Consider the following 17,736-nt stretch of genomic DNA (forward strand, 5'->3'; position numbering starts at 1 on the left):
AGAATAGCAAAAGAAAATAGCAAAGTGTGGGAAACGATGGCAAATTTCAGAGACATTTATTAGCAACTCACAACATGTATTTAATAATTTTTTTCTGTCAACAGGCTAGGCTGCAGAAAAAAAAAGACATCTTGAAACTGGAGAGCATCTAAACTATGGACTGAGTCCATTACAAACAGGACATTCCCAGTCGCATCCTCTTAAACTCTTTATTTCATAATGCAAGTGGAACAGATTCATTTTAAGATAACACATTAATAATTTCTGGAGTAGTTACATCTATCAAATGCATGAAAAATAGAGCTGCTACTTTTTACAAGTGCTGACCAAAGAGTGCAGTGTGTAAACAGGATACACAAAACCTCACGACAGATTATTTTCTTTCTTTTTTTTTTTTTTAAATCAATGTTTAGCGTGACAGAATCTCAGTACCTGTCCTCTGTCTTTCGTGCAAGAAATCCCTAGAGTACCGTTTGAAATCCTCCACTGATGATTTGGCACAAATATTGAGCTTAAATCTGGAGCACAACGCATTTCTTATCTCATGTTGAGCAACCCCAAAGTTGGCTGAAAAGCTCATCCAGAGTGAACTCCACAGCACTTAAGCCAGCGATCTCCGCATTTGTTATCCCAACGTTTCTGAGGACGTGATAATTTATCTCCTTGACTAGTTGTATGGATAACCCCTGCTGCTGCAGCCACTCAAGAATATTCATCATACACAAGGAGTTCGCTTCTCTCAGCGGGAGAAAGTCACGACCGTCAAAAGCAGAATGAATGGAATTGTACGGAGGAAAACATGCAGGGGAAAAGAAACGGGTCGCTGTAAAGCTGTTTATTAGAAATATGAATATAAAAGGATACAAAAATCTGAAAAAAAATATCATGATACAAAAGAAATAGCAGCTGTATTTTATAAGTGTGCTGTTAACAAAATATACAACTCGTATCTACATATTTACATTACGTTAGGCTGAATTAAATAACAGTTGCAACACATTCAGGACACAGTCAAAACAAAACTCCCATGGAAAAAAAAAAAAACATTTGGCATTTGGTTTCACCTGTCAGCTGAGATACACATTTTCTGGATTTCACTTGTAAAATGTTCACGAGTAGTTTGGATTTGCAGTTACGTTGTAATATTGTCGCCGGTTACATATATTCATAAGAACAGATTTAGACTCTTGAAGGCAGGAGATTTGCAACGTCTCCTTTGAATAACAAAACGGCACAGACATAAACCTCACCGACAAAAGTCTGTTTCTGCATAGTAATCAGAAAAGAACCAAAAAAGTTACAATAGAAAACGAGGGAAGAAAACAAGAAAGGAAGGTCCTGAAATGTTCTTGTCTGTTTTAGAAGTTTAGCTCATTGGTAAGGAGTTGAAATGAGATGGAAAGTGGCTCTTTGGTTTGTCGGATCAAGGTCGAAAGCTGGAACTCACGGAAACCACATGCTTTTGCATAGTAGAGAAAAATCTCAAACATTTTTTTTTCAGCCACATTTCGGCAGCTGATGAGCCATCTCTGTCTTGTTTTTTTGGAACCTAAGAGAACCGTACATTTGCTTTCTTCACATTTCACCAACTCCTTTGATACCATGTTTGTAATATAACCCGCAAAGTAAGCATACCATCAAATCATGAGCCCAATTATGACCGTTTTCGTCCTCTCAGTTAAAAAAATAAATATAAATTACTACATCCTACTAGGTTTTGGTTTTTGTTTTTAAATACTCCACACAATCAGAAGTTCAAAGAAGCCTATCCGATGATGCTAAATGAACCGACAATAATCCAGGTCTATAAGACCTATAAAAATTTACACAATGTCAGGAAAAAAAAAAACAAAAACATAAATCTGCAGGTCTGTACACACACAGTCACTTTTTATATAAAAGAAGAAAAAATATTCTACTGACCACACACAGCCCACCAGGGGCCACAGCTCCCTCCGAACTGGATACCAAACAGCCATGTTGTATTTGGCATGGCTCTTCTCTCTCTCTCATGCTACAAATATTAGCATAAGATCTGGAGCAGTTTGCTCAGTCCTACTTAGCCTCTCTCTCTCTCTCTCTTTGGGGGGGGGGGAAGGAAACCAACAGTTACAGTTAACTGGGGAAAAGGTAGTTCAGCTACTGCACACAATTAAAACTGCCAGGTTGGCCACGGTTGCCGCTGTTGTGCATTCGATGTGCTCATATTAACGATTTATGCATCCAAAGTCCAATTTTTCTAACTCTGCTGGACGTACAGTCGGACAGTTTTGGCTTCATAAACCATCTGACTTACTTGTTTTCTCACAGGGAGTCTGCGAGGAATTTTCTAATGACATTTTCATGCTTACGTTTTCATTCTTTTAGCCGTTTTCCACAGTTGTCTGCCTGATGCTTTTAACACTGAAACAACTAACAGCTGCGATATATGCAAAGGACCCGACAACCAGAGCGGATGAGTCCATTTGTAAACTGGACCGGAGGCCAAAAGTGCCACAATAAAAGAATAAATAATTTGACAGATAAATATTTATGCATGTGTGTTTAGAAATAAACACACATGCATATGCAAATACACTAAAGCTTTCATCTGTCATACAATTATGTTGCTACGGCTCGTTGCCATGGACCCTGCGTTCGGATTGGCTAACTGCAGACCAATCACGTTCGCTATAACACTGCTAACCGACTTTGACGGGTAAAAAAATAAAAATAAAAAAATAAATCAAATCAAATCATTAAATAAATGCTGAAATAGTTACATTTATATTTCTAGTATATGATTAATTCAAATTATCCAAATTAATGACATATTTTATGAAACAATAAAACTAGATTTATGTATTTATAATATTCTTCCACATTGATGTAATTGATCATCTATTTATTTGAAGATAAAGAGAGAGAGATAAATCATTTTGTTTAATATATTTCTCATAGTTTAACTTAAACTTACACATATATGATTATCTAATTGCTGGATTGTGGCACTTTTGGCCCTCAGCGTTGTTTCATCTTTCCCGTACATTTTTTTTTCTTTTTTTAAGTAAAAAAGCACAATTTGTAGCCCAGCTAAACAAATTGAAAGAAACACAGAAATCCCAGTCGAAGAGGAGCTACCTTAACTGGTAGTCACCAAAGTCACCAGGTTCAAGTACATTCCAGGACATAAGGTCACCATCTGACTCAAAAGCATCTTTTGTGTTGCCTTATTTGCATAATTTCAGAAATTCTGAACATGTCGCAACAAGAACGCTTGCCACCTATGTGCCAAAGACAATAGTCGCAAAAACAAGCGCAGGTCGCCTGGAATTTTAAGGTGGAGACATTCCATCTTTTAAATCTGATCTCCTGAGTGGCGACTTTCCCAAAGGTCGTTTTCCCTCATTGCTTGGTTCAGGACTTGCAACGCTTTCTGGTCCCGATTGCCTCGTCATCGGCAGCCTCGTGTAGCAGTCCACAGCAGGACTCTTCCCACTCCGACCCGTCAGTTCCTCGGCAAACTGGGGTAAAGTCTGAACACTTTGTAGATCCACTCCGAATAGAACGCAACATTAACAAACAGGGCAGGCTGCGCAGAGGCACATTTTGCCCGCGGGGTGCTCACACCGACGATAACCTTTCGATGATGCTCCTGGCAAACCAGCGGGCCGCCGTCGTCTCTCTGAAACGAAATGACGCAGACGCAAGCAGTGAGTCGACAGCTGCTGACAACGAGCCTCTCTTCTGCAACTAAATCCAGCCTAAAATGGGCTAAACTCTGACTTCACGTAACATCTCTATAAAACCCATTGCAAAAAATCGTAAACATTTAAAACAAGAACACTGTTTCAGTCACACAAAGCAGACACAGTGTTGACACTCACTTCGCATACGCCTTCGTCTTTGTTGCCTCCAGCGCATATTCTGCTCTTCTCTGCATCCCCTTTGGTGTGCGGGCACTTTTCATTGTCGACCATGGGCATCGTCACGGAGTTCAGAGCTTCGTCAAGGCCTGTACCTGAACAGAGAGCGATCTACAGTCGGCGATTTAACAAATACTGTAAGGTGTAAATAGTTGAGCTTCAACAGCCTCAAACATCGAAAGGGTGATGGAGTTAAGGCGAAGGAAGGCAGTACTTTTTGTTTCCCCCCATCCGTACATGGTGCAGTTGGTGCCTTCGGCGATGTGACACTCTTTTACCGGGAGGTGAATCGTCGACGCACCTTCGGACACCGGGGCAGGACTGAAACAAACATGATGGCAATTTTACAACCAAGCAATCTGAAGATCAAGATGTACATTTCTGTGAAATAATATCCAGGATAATTTCCAAAAACAACACCCAAACAATGGTTTCATTTATTAAGGGGAAAAAAAAAACCCCTCTTCAAATCAACCTGGCTTTATGTGAAAATGTAATTGCCCCCTAAACCTAGAAACTGTTAGGCAACAACAAATGCTATCATGGATGAATGATAAATGGAAATGGAGTGTTTTACATTCCAGTAGAGGAATTTTGGCCAACTCCTTTTTGCAGGATTGTTATAATCCAGCCACATTTAAGATTTCAAAGGTGAAATTGCTGACGCGGTTCTTATCCCATTCCACAGGTCAAACTACTGGCTGGGTATTCTCTTTCAGGATTTTCTAATAGAGAGCCAAAGTTACTGACTTTATCTAAGGCAAGTGAGGCCTCAGACAGAAAGACAGAACAGAAATTTTCTGGAGACCCAAACTGAGCAAGTAGCATGTTGATAGTTAATATATTGTAAAAGATAAATGGAAACATCATTGCTGGCTGGGTACTTACTTCTCTAGTTTCAACATAACCAGATTGGAGCCTTCTGGGCCACATATCAGGCGAGAAATCCCCAATCTAGGACGCCTTGAAGATTCGTTCAGGTGACGCAGCCCGACTTGGATGCTGTAATCCTTGAGATCTGGAACACTGACAAGGTGAGCCAAAAAAAAAAACAAATAAAAAAACGGTAAGACACAGAGAAAACAACGGTACGTTTGATTATTTGGGGAAAGTACCAGAAAAGAGATCGTTACCAGGACGTGAAGCACTGATCGTAGGTGGTCAAGACCCAGTCCTCTCTGATCAGTGATCCGCCACACTGATGAACCTTCCTAAGACAATTTGCAGAAATAATTTTATGACTTGGCAAATCTTTGCAAACTTTGAGAATGTTCCGTAAAACAAAGAAACGGACTTACTCTCTTTGAATGCTCACAACCCAGCCGCCATCTGCTCCTTGCACTTCGTGTCCTCCGACTATTCTGGTGTTTATATGCACAAAGCATGATATCTTGGGCCTCGCTAGATCTGTATAAGGAGATATTTTGATCATGTTTACTATAGCTTCAAAAGATCAACCATGAAATATGATTTGTTTAGGTAAATGAACACAGGAGGGTCAGATCTAAGGAATTACAAGGAAAAGGGAGGAGATCAGAGATAGTGCGCCAAAGAGGAGGATTAGACTAGTGAGGGCAGATGAGCAAAATGGATACTTACTGTTTGGTTGAGGGGCCACTGTTGCCGATTCGCCTAATGTAAGAAAATCACAACAGTAAGAACAGACCTCACAGCAGCAGGGAACATAAGAAAATGGCAGGCTTTATGAAGACTTATCTGCACGTCTGAATCATTGTTAGAGGCTTTGACAGAAAACACTGCGGATAAATTTGTTCAAGACCTAAAAACCTCATGGAGGACATGTTTTACATTATGGAAATCATTATGCAGCCATTCATAAGAGGTTCTTCAGAGCACCAAGATTGAAACCAGCCACAGAAAATGTTGGATCCAGGAACCAGTCCTTTTTTTTTTTTTTTTTTTTTTTTTTTTTAAATAAAAGACTGGCAGTCGGGTTCGCCATCTGTTAGCTGTTTGGGCAATGTGTATTATCTGCCAAACAAAACCGCAGCTTAAGGATCACACAAGACATCAGACAAGATGGAGAAGAGAAGTGCCATTACTGTGCTCTGTTGTGGTTCCAAAAGTTTGTGAAGCTAAATTATTTTATTTATTGCACCACACCTCAACACCAGCTCAATCTTCCAGTCAGTGTGGCTAAGGCATGCTGAAATACTGGTTTAGATTTGATGATTAGCTGTACAACAAACACTTTTATTTCTGATGATTCTCCTTCCAACAAGGCCAGATAATTTTTGATAGCTGAATGGCACTTCTGAGGTTGCTTGAGAAAAAACAGCAAACGTTAAGAAGCCAGTGAGCTTAGCACGGCACCAAAAACAGGAAAGAAGACAAATTCTTTCTGGCTGTATATTAGCATTATGCTAATAATCAAAGCCAACACTTTTGACTTGTTTCTCAAAAACTACTTTAGTGTTAAATAGCTTAGCTTAGCAGAAAGAAAGGAATGTGTAGGCAAAAAGCTAGCTTGGTTACGTCGATGGCTACAGATTGCTTTGTTATTTACAATATATCTCAGTTAGCTTTGCTAGATAGCATAATATTCTATAACATATTCCATTTATAAGTGTGGTGCCTAGCAAGAAAAAGTGAAACCACTTGAGTTGGAACAGACAAGTTCTGACTTGTTTCACAGACAGTTACTTCTTTCAAAGTTGGTTAAACTTTGGTACAAACACACAAGACAAGGAAAAACAAAAGCTAGCTTTCTCCATCAACAAATTATGTCCCCACCATCCAAAAAAGCATGCTAATAATAGTAGCTGTCAGTGGTAGCTATTTAACCTTCTGATTGTGGGTTTTACATCTGCTTCAGTATTAATCCTGCTGTTTGCGCAACACCTGGAAACAGGTGCATCAGCTGGGCCTCTTAAAGTCTACGAAAGCAGAAGCGTCCAGGTCCTGTAGCTCCTGACATTTTGTTTCATATGTTAAAGCACTTTATTGACTCACATTGCTTCAGCTTGCAGTAGTCCCAGACCAAGCGGTTATTTGGACTCGTGTAACACCAGGGGCCATGTTTGTCTCGGTCTGGATTCCGGCAGTAGTTCCTCTCCAGCCCTACGTGGGATATTGTAGAGTGAGAATCCCCACTGTAAGACACACAAATACAGGTTCTCATATTGCATTTGTTATCATGTGCACAGTGCAACAGAGAGCCAACGCTGGGTCACATCTCATGAAGATTAATACACACCCTCTCGCTCTAAAAATAACCAAGTATGTGTACACTGCGCATGGAGTTGCGCTGTCACGCACATACAGTAGATTCACACTGTAAGCAATCCCATTATGCCTGGAAAGTTTGGCTCTGGGTTTCTTATAGCGCAATGAATCCTCTTGCCTTCGCTGCACAGAGCACATAGAAGGAAACAGAGTTTTCTGCAGGGTGCTCAAGGGAGTATGAAAGTATGCAGTCTAAGCATTCAGCAGGGCTCAGACCAACAGGAGCCACAACCTCTACGGAACGATTTGGTTGTACTCTTGGTAGGAATTCGCATCTAATCGTGTGTCTTTTCGCCACTTGGCTGTGCAAGAATTAAACGCAATCTTCTCAAGTATCCAAAATACCCTTGAAAAGTAATTACGAGGCAGGGGTTTGGACACACAGGCACAAAAAACGATGCCAAGCGAAGGGCAACAATTTGTCAGGGGGGTGAAGATAATTCCACTTCCCAGGAGAATGTTAAACAAGCTGTAGCTCTCAGCAGTTTTCCCTGGGATGACCCTTAACCTTGAGCGGGGTAGACTTGCTGGCTGCAGTGGATGCGAGGGAGCTGATTGGCTTTGATCTGTTCTCCTCAGAAAGCACTTCCTCGGGTCAGGGGTCGGTTCTGGAACATGTCCATCTGTCTGTGCCATTCTGGCTTTTAAAATTCTTGGAAATTAAGTAAATCCAACAGCCTTACTTCAGCATAAAGCGACAGGTCCTAAAACAGGCAACGTCTTAGTCGGCGTGGGTCACTCGGGGAGGACCCCAGAGTTTCCTCTCATCAGTAAACTGAATAATAATTAGACCTGGTGCTGACCCCCCCAAGGCACCCCGGTTTCCTTTCACTGTTTGTTTTCACTGCTTCGCTTCATTAATATTAAAGAGATTTTTCACAAAGTGATGGGAACTGAACTGTCAACACTTACCCAGTAACAAAAAAAAAATAGGTGTGTGCAGCCATGGCAACAAAAACAAGTTCTCTTTACTTTGTTACCTGTTTATATGAGGTGCCCAATCTGCACAGGGAATTCCTGATCGAGTTGTCGATAAGGCGCCTTGGTACATCTCTCCATTGTCTTCGTAACAGTCTGGGGAGGAGTGAGGTTAAGTTATTTTGCAAAATCTCATTAAGAACTCACCAGAGTGCCAAGGACAACAGAGTCGTGCAGTTTTGCAAACACCTGAATATCTGCACAGCAAGAAGCACAATCACGCACTCGCAAAGAGAAGCAAAAACACTCTTGTGGCTTGGAGCAGTTCGGCGTCGATGACAGCCTGTGTAACTATCGCTCCCCCACATATAACAGAACATTTAAACTTCATTTATACCGTGTCTGTTCTAAAACAGAGGGCTCGTAGTAAATGCCATGTGTGGTCCTCTGAAATACAAAGCAGGGGAACATGGGAAACGACAGCGAGCGCCGTTGCCAAAGTCTGGTGTGTTTGTTCTCCTGCGAAATGGAATTCATTGGGCAGCATGCTGCCAAGGGGCTCGGCCCCGTGAGAGTGATACAGAAACGTCGGAGTAATTTCGCAAAAAGCATGACGTGTCTTTAAGCATCTGCGGTTCGGTGTTTGAATTATGTTCTCTAAGGAAGAATGTAGGGTTTTCTTTACAAATTACAAGATGCTTGTTGTTATTGTTGCTTCTGATGTTCGTGGAAAACATTTCGCCTGCGACATATTTTGAAAACATGTTTCTTATTTGAATAAATCATAACTTAAACTGGCAAGGCTAAAAACAAAAAATGCTCTTAGTAAACTTGAACTTCACATTTCTGCCCCTAGCTATCTTTCCCCGACTGTTTTAAACATTTAGCGTAGATTGTAGGGAACGTTCTACAGGGGTTTAGGCCTGAAACGATTAATTGGATTAATCGTGATAAATCGTGATTAATCGTCTATTGAAATAATGATCAACTAATTTAGTAACTGATTGATTGATAAATGGAGTATATAGACACAAAAAATGACACTTGCTGAAAAAACAGCTTATTAAGCCACAATTAAAAATAATAATTAAAAAGAAAATGTCTGTAAATATGTTTTAGCCACAAGTCCTCAAGTCTGAGCTTCACCTGCTTCAAATCTTATTGCATTTTAGGCAATCAAATTTTTTTTTTACTTATTTAAAAATAGAACTAAGTTATTTATTTATTTGTTTCTTTTGGTGTACTTATAATATTGCATAAAAAAGGCTTAGGTGGTTAAATGAAAATTCTGTAGAATAATCTATTAATTGTCAGAATAGCTAATTACTAAAAGAATCATGAGTTGCAGCCCAACAATAGCTTTGTTTTGAGAGAAAACTGGTAGCTCAAGTGTCTAATGGATTCCTCTTAGAAACTTTCTAATTTTAGTTAACGGACAATGAAAAAGGGAAGGACACCTGTGTATTCACCTATTTTCGGTGTGGCTTCTGCATCGCATCTGGGGATATGGGTGCACTTTGCAATCCTCTGGTTAGGGTCTGTGGTGAAGCACCACGGGTAATCTGCTCCGTCGGGGTTGCGGCAGTAATTTTCCCGAAGGTCTCTGTGGCAAACACACCGGCTACAATTTAAATGACGATGCCGATGACTGCATCGTTGACAGTTAGGCTATTCGGTTTCAACACTTCTGCTTTTCTTCCCGTCCACTCACTTGCATTTGAAGTTCACAGGAAGAAACGAGTGGTTGTGGGGGAACTGGGAGTCCCACCGCTGACATGTCACGCCCTCTGGGGTGACGTTCAACGTCCCGCGGTAATTTGCGCCGTCCCGCTGGATGCAGGACGTTGTTGTGTTGACGTCGATTTCCTCACTGTGGTCTGAGTCTGCGAGAGAAAAATGTTGCAGTGAGGGGAGCCATGGGAAAGATGGGAAAGTCACTAGCTGGATCCCAACAGAAGAATGAGGGAGGAAGGAGGGGAGGGAGATGTTAATCCTCTAAAAAATGTGTCATGTTTAATGTAGAGGCAGATGATCAAAAACAGTAGCACTCCCTCCATGCTGCTATTGGCATAGGAAACTCTCACTCCGTTCACAACAGTGGTGCCACATATTCTTGCACACGGGGATTTCCACAAGCATTAATCATACAATTTGCCTAAAATAGCACTCTTACTGTTGCAAAATAACATCTTCTAAAAAATATTATTAGTTGTACATTCCTTGGGTAAAAGGAGAAGCCATCCACAGGACCTTCCAAAAGTATTTGTGTGCCTTTAACCTTTCAACATATTGTCAAGTCTCGTCTCTGGCAAGAGTTGAAAAATCGACTTTCACAGACTCTAATTTGAGTTGAGCTATTTTGCAAAGAATTGGGCAAACCCTTCAGGCCAGGAGTCTTCAACTCCATGCATGGAAGTCTGGTGTCCAAAACTTTTAGATGTGCCTCTGCTTCAATACACCCCAGTCAAATAATGAGATCATCAGCAAGACTCTGGAGGCCGCGGCTGCATACGGAGGAGGCAACGCAGGCATTTGATTCAGGTGTGTTGGACAAGAGACACGTCTAAAAGATGAAGGACATTGGGCCTTGAAGCCAAGACTCACAGACCGCTGCTTTTAGCCCATCGATGTACAAATCTGGCAGAAACACATCCCAAAAGACCTGCGGCTGGAATCGCAGTGAAATGTCGTTGTACGCAGTGTCAGTCCAGAGAGGGTGAACAACGACGACTCATCTAATACATCAAAGTTTGCTTTGCAATTTGACAAAACTGAAGCAGTTTCAAGGGGTTACAAAAATGCCTTCGCGCCGTCACCGGTCAGCTTTGAGCCACTTCCACCATCGGCAAACTATTTCAAACATCTTCAGATGGAATTCAACTTTCAGCAGTGCAGGGGCAGCGGCACTTCTCCCCTCTGGAACCCTGTCTTTGTTTCTTTAGCCTTTGACAGACGAGATGAGGGAAGATGGAGGAGGAACGGGGATGTTTTGAGGCAGAAACGAAAAGGCGGTTGGAAGAGAGGGATTCTTCGGATTGATGTAACGCATGCCAGTGCCTGTGTGCTCCGCACAGCACAGGTCAGTGGTTTTTATCTCGCTGAGGGCAGGCATTGAGGGATGCACACATCTGGACAAATGAAGAACCGCCGCCCTCGCTGTAAATCATAAGCTGTACTGTAAAGCGCTCGCCTGTGCTCGCATGTGCGTGCGTGTTTTTGACGGAGAGAGAAATACGTCGCGTGCGTTTAGAGGATGCGCACAGCAGAGCGTTTTGACAAAAGACAGAAAGAATTTGCTGATGACACAAACGTTTATTCCATGCCTCTGTTACCTCTGAAGAACAAACGCAGTCAAAGGTACAAATCCAACACGCAGCCAAATGTAATCCGAGTCAAGTGAAGTTATATTATTCACCTCTACCCTAATAATGCGTGTCAGGTGTGTAACAACTGAAGGTCTGTAGGGTTTCTCCAAAATTATTTCCATTTACCTTCTGATGAAACACCATTTCCAACAGATCTATTCTCAATTTGTGCGTTGATTAAAGCCGACAGAGCTCTGCCTGAGACGTCAGAAAGTCCAAAGCCTCCGACTGCTGTTAAGTAAGGTTGAAGTCTAGTGTCTGTGGAGGGCCATAGCATATGATTCACATCATTTTCATGTTCATCACACCATTTGCTGACTCCCCCCCAAACCCCCCGAGCCCCAGGAGGAAGCATCTGCAATCGCTTTCCTCCTTTCACATTAAATCGTCTCTAAATGTTGTGATTCGAACCCAACGTTCATGCCACTAACAGCTACTGTCCCCTTTCAGAGCCCACGTTGCAGTGCGAAGCCTCTTCGCGTCTGCTGAGCATGTTCACGTTTTGTCACGTGAAAACCACAAAATTCAGCGTATTTTGTTTGTTGTGGGGGAGGAGGTGATTTTCGGTGACATATCAACACAAGGTAGAAGCGCTATTATGAAGGGAGGAAAAAGTGACACATGGTTCAGGCTGCCTGAGTCAATACTTAGAACCACTTTTTTTCGTTGTTGTTACAGCTACAGCTGCAAGTCTTTATCTATCTATGTAAACTATGTACATTGAGAAAACAAAATCATGGCTCCATCTATTTTCCCAGCAACTCAAACCGACTTCCCCGTTCTTGTTGAAGAACAGCATTCCCACAGCATGCAGTCGTCACTACCGTGTTTCACTGTGACTATGGTGTGCTGTGGATAGATAACGATGCATTTTTTTTAAGTAGGTTTTGCTGGCTCTAGTGGCCTTTATTTGAAAGAAGTTCAACAGCAAACAGGGTAACGAGAGAGGGGGAAGACATGCGACAAATGTCGCGAGGTCCAGGAGTCGAACCTGCAACCACCGCCACGAGCACTAAGGCCTCAATACGTGCTTTGCCCCTGCACCACCACAGCACCCCTTGATGATGTTTGCTTTTAAAAGCTTGTGGCAAACTGCAAATAGAGTCTCTTATGACCTTTCAACACTTGCTACTTTCTCATAATGGCCAAATTATGAAAAAATACCTCTGAAGTCGTCAGTAATTAGGGGTTGTATAGGGCTATTCCATTAAAAAGGACTAAATGCATACACACCATACACGTTTCTGATGTTCATTTGTAAAAAAAAAAAAAATCATCCTTTTCCTTTCTCTTCATACTCAGAGTCATGACTTTGTGTTGGTCTGTCACATAATCTCAACAAAATACATACAAGTTTAAGCATGTAATGTCGCAAAAAGTAAAAAAAAAAAAAAGTCCAATGGGTATTTATGCCTTTATGAAACACCGTGTGAAGCATGTTGGCACAATGGCCTTCATTGTCACTGTCCAATTTTCAATTTCTCAATTCAGGCAGACGATCCCAGTAACAAACAACATATTTGCTTTTTCCTTGTTGAGGTGGAAGGATCTTAAGCCAAACACCACATTAAACGACGACTTCCAAGACTTCTCAAGGGGGAACTATATTTTCAGACGACCACCAAAACCACTGAAGTTCTTGCATGTAACAACTTCAATGATAAAACCTGCTGGTGATACAAACCCCCCCACCCCCCAAAAAAAAAGGCTGTCTACTTCTGAGTCCTTTAACAGATTCACAATTGTGTGACACATTGTTTGAAGGTTGGGAGCGTGAAAGATGTTGAGAAAAATCTAGTCATAAATCAGAGCAAAAACAATCAGTTGGCCTTGTCACGCTTTCTTTGAAGACTTTAGTCAACAAAGCTCCCAGCTGGAGATATAAAACACCCTTACCACACATGGTAATGTTGCAGTACTCCCACGGAGTCCTGGGATCCATGGTGTGGCACCAGGGCCGCAGACGGTTATTTGGGTTACGACAATAGTTGTCCCTCAAGTCTTTATCTCGATACCTGCAGGGAGAGAGTGAAAACAGTGTGGGGGGAGGAAGTCGGGTGGGAAGTAAGTCATAACAACTGGTGAGGTCTACCTCTCCTGAGCATTAGCGTCATTTATTCAAGCATCTGTCATGGGTGTGTGCTGGTGTCTGTGAGAAAGATCAACGTTGTGGATTTCAGCTTACTTTTTGGGCTGGAACGGGTGTTCGTGAGGCCATTTTGAGTCCCACCTCTGGCACTCCTTGCCGCTTTCCGTTTGGTCCACTTTGCCTCGATAATCCTCCCCATTGCACCTCATGCAAACGTCTGCCAACAAAGAAACAACAATTATCGAAACGTTGTTTCCCCCTTTCACAAAAGCAAACAAAACCTAAGGCACAGAGAAACCAACAAACTGCGCAAACATTAATTAAACTCTTGAGGGCCTCTCGATTTGGGCTTTGCTTAAAATGAAGCGTTTTGTCCACAGAGGAGATTCCGTCTTACCCTGTGAACACTGCGGTATGCCGCACTCCTCGGCTCGTACATTGGGGTCTGTGGTGTAGCACCACGGACCACCAGGATCGTTGTTGGGATTCCGGCAGAAGTTTTCCCTCAGGTCCTGCTTTGGGTATCTGTCTGGGTAAAACCTAAGGAGGCACAGACGGACATCGCTGAAGGTGTTAACCGATACCATGAGCTGCAAAAATAAACTTGCAGGAGCGCTCGCACGCTTGCTTTGCAGCAGCCGTGTTTTTTAGTATCGCGCTGGCCTGCAAGCGCGCTGCATAGCAACTCAAATAAATTCGAAGGGAAACTTAATAATGTTACATGCATAACTCTGTGAAATTCAAGCGCCTGCAGTCTGAGCGGGCTGCGTTTTTCTTTACATCCTGGAATGATCTCCCATAGCAGTCAAATGCAAACCAAGTCATCAATACGTCTCTCTCCTCCGTGTTAGCACCTTTTGCATAATCACATTACTAATTCCAACTACTTCCAGACTCTGTGATGTGTGAAGCAGCTCAAATGTCACAGCGCGGTAACCGGCAGCAGCACAGAGTTACGCTACGGGCCAGTTGGAGCAGCCTGAGCAGCTCCTCCGCCGGCCACCTTTGAGCGCATTTAAAGGTAATCCTTCTCTGTCAACTGCTACACCACATTAGTGTCAAGGAAAGTGTTAGAAATAAAAAATAGCATCCCGTGCAAACATGGTGTAGAAAAGAAGGGGTGCTAAAGTATCCCCCCCCCACCCAAATGGACAGTGCGTAAAATTCATCTTCTCCTACGGCAGGATGATAAAAACCTGGCATGTCAACACTTCCTGATTCATGCAGACCACAAGACAGCAACTGAAGACAGAAGAGGAAGGTTCAGACTCACTTTTCCACAGAAAGGCAAGGTTCATTCTTAACGAATGATTAAGAATTGAAAAGCAAAGCGTGAGAAAATGTCGAAAAACTTGTCCGACGAGTAACATCAGAAAAAAAAACAAAAAACAAAGTTCTTCCTTCTGAAACTTGTTTAAACACTTCCTTCTAGGGCTTCTGTGAGGCTCTGACAAGGTTTCGCTGATCATGCACATCATTCCATCTAATAATGGAAGTAAACTTAGTCATTTAACGTAGCACATAAAACGAGGTTGACACGGTCAAGCCTACATCCTACGTTCTCGTTTGTGCATGTTACTAAAACGAAACACTTGTTTCAAAACAGCACAAATCTTTTTCTTAGGGCCAAAGATCACATCTGTTTTGTGTAACTCGCAAACTTAGCACACTGTAGGACTCTATCAGAAATGCCGTGTTGTTAATTTAGAAATGGAATCACGAGTTTTCCCACTTTAAGTAAAAAGTTTGGGGATAACAAAAAAAAAGAAAAAAAAAAAAGGCTGCAGCATGGCAGCAAGTTAGCTGTAATGATGTTTTGCTAACAGATGTTGGCCAGTTATTCATCATTTTGCCAAAATCTGTTCCCATTGGAGTGCAGTCAGACACTATGCACACATGCTTCCCTCTTTGAGCCAACAACACATATTGGCTTGATTTTGGATAACACCGAAGATGAAATCTGGGCCTGAAGTAACTGCTGCAAAATGTCTGAACAGAATTTGCAACAAACTCAGTATTTCAGGTGAACCGATGACTTCAGTGGGGGGGAAAAAAAAAAAGAAAAACTCCCTTTAAGTTTTCCTAAAGGGAAAAACGTATTTGTGCAATTACACAAATATAATTACACAAACTGTATTTGTGTAATTATATTTGGGTGTAACCATAATTACACTAATTAAATTTGTGTCATTACATGCAGAAAAATACTTATAAAACAATTTAGAAATTACAAATCAAAGCACATAAACTAAATATTCATGCCATTTGTTTTCTTATAGAATAAGAAAAAAATGGCAAAGAATTTTTTTCTTTGCCAGGCAAGTCATGATAAGTAAGATTTTCTTAGCTCAGTTAACTATTGCACCCACTGTTTCATTCACATTAAAAATAAAGAAATGGATAGTGAACGCTTATTGAAATTACACAGAATTCTATTATTTTTCCACTTTCTTTTAATTGAAAAATATCCCAGAGCGAACACATTACATCTTTAGCATTGTTTGGCTAATGTTAGCCATGCAAAATAAGAGCTATATAAATCTGGCGACTGAATCTATAGTACATACCCCAACAATGCATAAACTAAGTCTACCTACAAACACCTTTAAAGCTCACAAATATTTACCAAAACACCCTATGTTTTCTTTTCATTGAAAATATTAGAAGGGCAAACACCTTTTAACAGCTTTTAGCTTTGCTACGCTATCATTAGCTAAGAAAAGCTAGAACTGGAAAAAATATTGACCGTATCGTCTTGGAAGATCTACAATGTCTGCCTACAAACACTTAAGCCTCATTAAAATGAACCATCTTCAGTGCATTCACACGCAGCGTCCCTTTTTAAAGTTCAAAATATTACAAGACTCATTTCTCCAATTTGTGGATCTCCACAAACGAGAGGGCTAAATCAAGCTCAGGGTCCTCATGTAAAACAAGAAGGAGTTGCGCATTCTCCATGCTTGACCGGCCGACACCGCTTTCAGCTTTAAAGCCTCAAACACCGACAACAGGTGGAAGTTCCACTCCTTGACGGGTACCTCCTGAGAAAAACACTTCCTCCCCACCACCTTAATAAGCCAAGCGTGAAAATAATAGTTACCTGAACCTCAAATGGCGCGTTGTTCTTTGGGGTGGCACTTCTCACACAGCAGGACAGTCCCGTGTTAGGTAAAGCCCACAGTGGTACTGAATCTCCCTTCAGTTAATCTCTTTTTTAACATTCGACATTAGCGGCCCACTTCTATTTGAGTAGAGCAAGGGGGACCATGTGTCAAATAAACGATGACAAAGGTTTCCTTATGTAAACCGCTGCTTGTGGAAAGTGATGACAGGACCGGGGCAGCGCAGAACAGGAGAGGAGCCACGCCGCGATCTGTTTTAATTGTGAGCAAACCTGTGTATTCTCTCGGTATGCTTGTAACTCAGTGAACTTAGCTGGACACGAGACAAAGAAATGACTTCAGTCTATAAATCTTTGCGCCTTCTTTATTTTATTCTGCTCCGCTTCTATTATTCACTCTGCACCTCTTCAAACTGTTATTACCCCCGCTCCCAAATCCCCTCTCTGCCACAGTTAAAATGTCTTGTAACTAATGAGCAGCGCTAATGAGAAGCTGGCAAAGATCCATCCCTGCAAAGTCGCTCATCTAAGCCGTATTGTAGATGAGAAAAAACATCTCTGGGATACACCTGATGGCCTCTGGTGCAGCGGAGTAAGAAAAAAAAAAACAGTCAATGGGGAGGACATCCCTACATGTGTTGAAAGAAATCTGACTTAACTCTGGATAAACGTTCAACGGTCTCTGAGCCTCCACCTTCCCTTAACCCCCGAGGTGGAAGGGGATGAACCGAGCAACAATAAATCAGACACTGAGGTCTGTTCAGTATCAGGCACAGAGAAAAATACAAGAAGCATCCTGGACGAAGCTGGAAGTCTAAAAAAAGACGTGAGCTTTGAAGCTTTTTGGATTTAATCTAAGGGAATTTAGCGAGAGGAAGTGTATGATCAACGCGATGCCTGGTGAGCAAGGAACCAGAGCTGTTTTGTGAAGCATTCGCACTAAAAGATGGGTAAGTCGCTAAAAATAAGAGCAGTGAAAGCATATTTTCCCCACAGAGATTTCTTGTTTTGCTTTCGTGTCATACGTGTTTGAAGTTAAATAGACAAAAAAAATATCCAAAGCAGAAACAAAATACAGCTTTCAAATATATA

General features: G+C 41.7%; 1 protein-coding gene across 3 annotated transcripts in view; it reads right to left on the reverse strand.

Moving 5' to 3' along the window:
* Window positions 1–820: 820 nt before the first annotated feature.
* The window catches only part of hgfa (hepatocyte growth factor a), a 22,998-nt gene continuing 6,082 nt past the window's right edge, over window positions 821–17,736 (reverse strand). Inside the window, exons 5-18 of one of the 3 annotated variants that reach the window (XM_007564014.2) lie at window positions 13,921–14,063; window positions 13,620–13,740; window positions 13,331–13,449; window positions 9,781–9,952; window positions 9,539–9,672; window positions 8,132–8,225; window positions 6,879–7,018; window positions 5,505–5,537; window positions 5,204–5,312; window positions 5,039–5,116; window positions 4,794–4,931; window positions 4,120–4,226; window positions 3,867–4,000; window positions 821–3,664 (exon numbers count right to left, since the gene is read on the reverse strand). In XM_007564014.2, coding sequence (XP_007564076.1) covers window positions 3,488–3,664; window positions 3,867–4,000; window positions 4,120–4,226; window positions 4,794–4,931; window positions 5,039–5,116; window positions 5,204–5,312; window positions 5,505–5,537; window positions 6,879–7,018; window positions 8,132–8,225; window positions 9,539–9,672; window positions 9,781–9,952; window positions 13,331–13,449; window positions 13,620–13,740; window positions 13,921–14,063 — 1,699 coding nt within the window. In that variant the 3' untranslated portion in view covers window positions 821–3,487. Of the gene's footprint in view, window positions 3,665–3,866; window positions 4,001–4,119; window positions 4,227–4,793; window positions 4,932–5,038; window positions 5,117–5,203; window positions 5,313–5,504; window positions 5,538–6,878; window positions 7,019–8,131; window positions 8,226–9,538; window positions 9,691–9,780; window positions 9,953–13,330; window positions 13,450–13,619; window positions 13,741–13,920; window positions 14,064–17,736 lie in introns of those variants that run through there. The other 2 variants (XM_016677336.1, XM_016677337.1) reach the window with 2 other exon arrangements.

The sequence above is a fragment of the Poecilia formosa genome, unplaced genomic scaffold (assembly GCF_000485575.1).
Source record: "Poecilia formosa unplaced genomic scaffold, Poecilia_formosa-5.1.2 Scaffold154, whole genome shotgun sequence".
NCBI classification, from domain to species: domain Eukaryota; kingdom Metazoa; phylum Chordata; class Actinopteri; order Cyprinodontiformes; family Poeciliidae; genus Poecilia; species Poecilia formosa.